The following is a 6911-nucleotide window of genomic DNA, read 5'->3' on the forward strand; positions in this document are numbered from 1 at the left end:
CTGGATCTAAAGGCCATACATTTCCCACTACAACCTAATTAACAAAAGGTATTCTTTCCTTTTCAGAAACAACTGGACAAACATGTCAATCTCATGTGAAGAAAATCTAAAGAAAATCTGATTAAATTCATGCTTAAGCCTGGAAGTTATCAGGAAACCAGCGACAGTCTTTCACTGATATTACTGAAATTGTATCCCTTACCCTATCACTTGTTTATTTTCAAAATATATAGTAATAATCAGATGGCTGTATGCTCTGGTAAAATCAGGCAAAGGACAAGTTAAAGGGCGCCTGGGTGGCTCAGTCGGTTAAGCCTCTGCCTTTGGCTCAGGTCATGATCTCAGGGTCCTGGGATCCAGCCTGGCATCAGGCTCCCTGCTCAGCCCGGAGTCTGCTTCTCCCTCTCCCTCTGCCCCGAATTGTGCTTGCTCTCACAGTCTCTCTCTCGCTCTCTCTCAAATCAATAAAATCTTAAAAAAAAAAAAAAGGGGGCAAATTGAAAAGGAATTTTTCCCCTTAAGACTAAAACGAGTTCACAGAAGTGTTTGAAATGTCTGGATAAAGTATTTGGACAAAACACTTTTTGTTTTTCTCCTGTTTGTCTTCGGTAAAGTGGATAAAACCTTGGTATTTTGAAAGCTAAACTGTGGGAAATCTGGAAGATCAGGTCTTTTTCTGATTTGGCCGTGTATTGTGAGCCGCTTGCACGTAGGAGGGGCTTAATAGGTCGACACCGCTTATGCACGCGCCAATCATGCAATCCACAATTACGGACAACATTGTGCCTATATTGTGCAATAGGAGACCCACCAGATACAAATATATCAAAATTCCTAGCTTTCTGTGATTACACCCATCTTTCTGTTGCCTTCTGCTGGGGAAAACAAAGAAGAAAGGAGGAGCCTTCAGTATTCAAATACTGCCAGATCAGCTGTGAACTCGCAAAGTGGTCACCCTCAGAATAGAAGGAACCGGATTCGAAGACAGTCTTTGAGGTTATAGGGATCCCCAGCAAAGGGCGCGGCTACTTCCTGAGCCACACCGGAACCTTTGGGTGGGCTATATGGGTTCCAGAGGGAACGACTTAGGAGCAGGACCACTTCCGCTGCTGAAGAGAAGAGAGAGGTGGGGAGGAAATAGCTCGAGGATCTGCATCCCGCTTGCGCTAGCGGCGGCTGAGAAGCAAGCAGAGAGGGGGCGGTGGTGGAGGAGGCTGAGGGGGCGGCGGCAGAGAAGAAAGTGACAGAGCCGGTAAGTTAGCCGCCTTAGAGCAGGGGACAGTGGACAGCGTCCAGGGCTTGCTTTGCAAATCTTGTCCTAAGTTGCTGAGGTGACGGGTGGGGTAGGGGGCCGTACTTCGTCCGCCGTCTGTCAGTCGGTGCCGAGAAGGGGTTCTTGGGGCTCTGGGGCTGGGCCTCGCGGGGCATTAGACTGTGCCGAGCTGGCTGACAGCGCCACCCCGGAGGCCGGGGAGGCGCTGGGGTTCTCACCCTGGACAGCTTCCCGGGACAAGGGCTGGAATTCGGGGGGAAGGAAATGGGTACTGTGCGTCCCATTTAACCCTCGGGACCTAGCGAGTTCTTCCAAGTGGGTGGTGGGTATTGTTTCGGGCACTGAGGGAAGGGCTTGTAACGAGAATGTTAGTCTGGAACCAGAGCTTATCTGCCCTGTTCGTGCTGCCCGGCAGTCGGAAGCGGAGTTGTTTTTAAAGGCAAATGCTGCCCCCTGCTCCTGTCACTTCGGGACAAGTTAGAGCTTCAGATCTGTTGTTAAACCTGCGTGTTCCCTATCCGATCTATCATGTCAGTACTGCTGTGGGTATCTGGTAAATGTTCTGTAGGTATACTTGATGGTGAGATCAGAGTTAAACGTCTTAAAGCACTTCTTGAAGAGAGACCTGACTAACCTTAGCAATCAGGACTGTATAGCCCACTTTCCCTCACCTTCACTTATACTCGTTTTAGCATTCCATGTCCATATCCAGGGTAAGGATAGTCATCTTAAAGACACTAAATAAAGCTTATGTTATGAATAAACTCTTGTGGTGTAATATAAAATTCTTTATCATTGAACGAAATGATTATATTGAGATTGTTACTGGAAAGATCAAAAATAGTTTTTTATTAAGTTACTGCTTTTCTATTGTCTTAGGTTCGGCTTTAGAGTGTGGTGAAGGGTACTTTTCATGGTGCATGGAAGGAAAGCCAATGCGCAGGTAGGCTTTTAGGAAGAAAACCTTCGTTCACTGATTGAAATTCACGTAATAATTCAGGACTTCATTTAATTTTTTTAAAGGTTTTCAAACTTTACCAAATTCTGCTTGGAACTAATGATTCTTGTTCTAAAGTAAATAAAAACTATTATCAGGAATTAATCACTTTTGAAATAAGGGTCCAGTATAGTACTTAAATTTCTAAAGGGCGTTCTGAATCTTAGGTAGTTACTAACATTTAAATTTTCCTTTTTGCATGGTATTTTTTGTGATAAATAACCATTAAGTATAATATGATACTCTACGGGTTCATTAGTCTTCAATTATCTATAGAATGTAAAAGGTTCTGTTGCTGTAGAAGAATAATAATTATTTGTAACACACTGTCCTGTATATCTAATTATGGTTTTGGTTATTTCATTGATGATCAATAATACATTTGTTCTGTGAAGTAAAATAGCTGCATTGCAGGAAAGATTGTTGAAGGACTAAAAAGGTATTGGACATAATAACTTCGCCCATAGAAAAATAGAATAGAGTGTAAGAAAATATAGACAATTATAAGCCCTCCCAATTCTAGAATTTAGAATGTTTTTTCTTAATCTTTTCTAACAGATAGATCTCGAGTCCTTATCAAAACAAAATCAGCCTAGTTCTTTCTTTGTTATTTAAACTCATTTTACATCTATTGAACTGTACGTAATCAAATGTTATTTAACATCAAAGAGAAACAGCTCTGGCAGACCCTCTTAAGAGAAGAAACGTTTCATGATGGGGGTATGACTTATGACTTAGAACCAGGAGCAAGAACCAGAATATCTTTTTCCAAATCTGTTATTGATTTTTTTAATTGACCTTGAGCTATTCGCCTTCTCTGTGTCCTAATTTACTTTTCTAATGTATCTGACCAGGATATTGGGAACTAATGGGTGCTTGCAAGTGCTTTGAGATCTCCAGATGAAAAGATGTTGTGGATGTAATAAATGTCATTATCTTATTTGTATCTAACTCCAAGTAGGAATAATATTTGACTGCAGAGTACATGAAGAAATTAACAAAAATATATTAAATGGGCGCCTGGGTGGCTCAGTTGGTTGAGCATCTGCCTTTGGCTCAGGTCATGATCCTGGAGTCCCTGGATCGAGTCCCGCATCGGGCTCCCTGCTTGGCAGGGAGTCTGCTTCTCCCTCTGACCCTCCCCCCCTCATGTGTTCTCTCTCTCTCTCTCATTCTTTCTCTTTCAAATAAATAAATAAATCTTTAAAAATATATATATATTAAATGCCTTACCACTTCGTCCTTTATCATGGTTACAAAAAACCACTGATTGCTTCTCTTCCTCAGCTGCCATAAATGTCATGTCTTATGTAATTGCTAAAGTAAGAGCTTATTATTTTTTTAAAAGGGAAGGCACAGCGTGGGAATGTTTTTGGTTTATCAGTAATTTCTATGTAAAATATTCACTTAATCATTCATACCTACTCTCTTTTTTCTTGTTTTATTATATAATACTGCCAGTTATTCAAAAATCAAGTTGGGGGGGGTGCCTGGGTGGCTCAGTTAAGCATCTGCCTTGGGCTGGGGTCATGATCTCAGGGTCCTGGGATCCAGCCCCACATCAGGCTCCCTGCTTAGCAGGGAGCTTCTTCCTCTCCCTCTACCCCTCCCCCAGCTCATGCTCAAGCTGTTTCTCTCTCTCTCTCTCTCTCTCTTTAATAAATAAATAAAATCTTTTTTAAAAAAATCAAGTTGGGGAATTCTGGTGGCATTAACTTTTAAACTACACAGCTCTTTCTTCATCACCATCACATGGCCAGAGCCCAGCCTACCATTGCTCTCTGATTTAATTTTACTTTTGCTTACATTAAGTCACCTTTCTGTATTTGGGCTGTTATTTTTGCTGCTGCAGCCCAGAAGGCAGTCTCTGTAAAGTAATGTTGGTTAATTTTATACTTAGCTGCTATTGGAGAAGCTTTGAATGAGAAGTAACTGTATACTAAGATTATTTGAATACATGTTCATTCTCCCTACTAGGATATAAGCTCTTTGAGTCTCATATGTCTTCCATATGTTTGTATCCCTGGCACCTAATGATTACTGAATAGTAATTCAAATGACCACACAATATCTGCAGGCTACTCTGAGTGCCCCCTGCCAAAAAATATGAACGAGAGGAAGATTGAAAACTATTGTTAAAGGTATTCTAATGCTTAAATGTGTATAGATACAAAATTTAAAAGATACAGTAAGATATTCAGTGAAAAATAAGTCTCCCAATGCCAACCCCAGCTCCCAGTTCTCCTCTTTATAGGCCACCACTATAAACAGTTTCTTACGCATTTTTTGTAGATGTTATAATACATATACAATCATATATAGAATATCTCTTTTTGTGAAAACACTAATGTCAGCATATCATGCACATTTTTCTCTTTCTTTTTTCACTTCCCACATTATTTTCTAGATGGTGACAAATACATATAGACCCACCATATTCTTTTTAATAGTTACATAGTATTTCATTGTCTGTAGGTGCCATAGTTAACCAGTCCTTTTCAGAGACATTTAAGTTATTTTGCTGTTATAACCAGTTCTGCAGTGACTATCCTTGTCAGTGGTTTTTGCCGAACTGTGTATGTATAGAATAAATTCTTAGGTGTAGAACTGCCCAAAAAGTATGTGTGTTTTTAAATTTTGGTAGATACTGACAAATTTCCTTCCTGAGAGATTATTCCAGTCTATAGTCTCACAAAAAATGTGCCTGTTTCCCAGAAGATGGCTCTTTCCTCAATTAATATTACCTTTGGAATAGAAGGTCTAAGGAATGTGTGACATGATAGCCCTGAAATTTGAAGGTGACTTACACATTTGGGTGAGTGGAAATGTTATTTACTTAGGGAGGTACCAAAATTTGTAACATTCCTTTGGTAAACATGAAGTGTATTTAAGATACCTGATCTGTTCTTTGGCTTATGCTTCCTACCTGCACATGATTTGGCTATTGTCACTATTAGGAGATATCAATATTCATAGAAATTACCCATCCTGGGGCACCTGCGTGGCTCAGATGGTTAAGCGTCTGCCTTTGGCTCAGGTCATGATCCCAGGGTCTTGGGATCAAGCCCCACATTGGGCTCCTGGCTCGGCGGGGAGCCTGCTTCTCCTTCTCCCTCTGCCTCTCCCCCTGCTCATTCTCTCTCTCTCTCTCTCTCTCAGTATCTCTGTGTCTCAAATGAATAAATAAAATCTTTGGGGCGCCTGGGTGGCTCAGTCATTAAGCGTCTGCCTTCGGCTCTGGTCATGATCTCAGGGTCCTGGGATCAGGCCCCACATCGGGCTCCCTGCTCGGCGGGAAGCCTGCTTCTCCCTCTCCCGCTCCCCCTGCTTGTGTTCCCTATCTCGCTGTGTCTTTGTCTGTCAAATAAATAAATAAAACCTTTAAAAAAAATAAAATCTTAAAAAAAAATTACCCATCCTTTTACCTAGCCTACATTTCCTCGACTTCCTAAATTCTTGTGACTTTGACCTTCACTTACTTCAGCGATTCATTCCTACTCTCACTGAGAACAACTCTCTCTCTGAAATCATAAATCCTCATAACTTTTTTCCTGAGCATAACCTGTGAAACGCCCATTCCATCAGTTCTTTTATGTAGTTGCAATCAACATGCCTTCGGCCCTTCTGTTTTCATACAGTTCACTTCTGCAACCACTTCAACCATTTTCTAGCCATCACTCAATTCCCTAGATTGTTCATGGCATTTCCCAACTCTTGATTAATGTAAACATTTATATTCCCTGATTTGAATGGTTGATTACTGCTGGATGAAACCAGCCATGGGATATTTGTGCTACTGTAATCAGAGTCTGTAATATTATTTGAGCCAACATTGTTCTCCAGCAGTAATTCTGAAGGTCCCTGGGTAATGCTTACTCATTCCCCACAGCAGCTGTGTCACATCTTCACCCATTCTCTCGTGATCCTGTCACTGCTCCTCTCACTGATAGCAACTTCACAGAAAAAATAAGGGCCATCAGGTATGAACTTCTCCAAGCTCCTGATGCCTCCTTACCATAAAATAAATGTATCATTTCCACCTTATTTTCCCACCCCACTCCCTTCCTCTGATCTCTTATGTAAGCCCTTCTACCTTTTGTCTAAGAGTCATTCCTCTGTATTTTGGTTCCATACACTCCCACTCTTCAAGAATCTCACTCCATCATTTATTCTTTCCCTTTTATATTTTAAAATTTCTCCCTCCTCATTCTTCACATCAGTATATATCATTTTCCAGTATTCCTTAACTTTAAACTGACATAGTATTGGATGTCTCTTCTTTTCACAGGTAAACTTTATTCTAGAAATAGTCCATACTCACTGTCTCTTTCTTTACCTCCATTGACCACAGCCATTGACTACCTCAGGTTTTTACTGAAAGTTTAAGGTAATGAAGTTTTTTGGCTACTCATCATTTTCTTGGGCCTGGCTGTCCTTACTGGCTTACTGGCTTACTGAAGGTGACTTACACATTTGGGTGGGTGGAAATGTTATTTACTTAGGGAGGCTGTCCTAAGTTTGTCTTAGGACAAACTTTCTTACTCGCTGTCCCTTCTTAGATCACAACCTGCCACCATTTTTATTAGTTCCCCTTTTTCTTTCTTTCTTTCTTTCTTTCTTTCTTTCTTTCTTTCTTTCTTT

At 40.9% G+C, this 6911-nt stretch overlaps 1 protein-coding gene across 1 annotated transcript in view; it reads left to right on the forward strand.

The window, feature by feature from the left end:
* Window positions 1–1113: 1113 nt before the first annotated feature.
* Window positions 1114–6911, forward strand: part of KLHL20 (kelch like family member 20) — a 54298-nt gene continuing 48500 nt past the window's right edge. The window contains exons 1-2 of the mRNA XM_025877903.2: window positions 1114–1252; window positions 2153–2216. Coding sequence (XP_025733688.1) covers window positions 2194–2216 — 23 coding nt within the window. The 5' untranslated portion in view covers window positions 1114–1252; window positions 2153–2193. The remainder of the gene's footprint in view (window positions 1253–2152; window positions 2217–6911) is intronic.

This window comes from Callorhinus ursinus, unplaced genomic scaffold, assembly GCF_003265705.2.
Source record: "Callorhinus ursinus isolate GAN/ISIS: 27379988/994484 unplaced genomic scaffold, GSC_fseal_2.0 scaffold13, whole genome shotgun sequence".
Classification (NCBI taxonomy): Eukaryota; Metazoa; Chordata; class Mammalia; order Carnivora; family Otariidae; genus Callorhinus; species Callorhinus ursinus.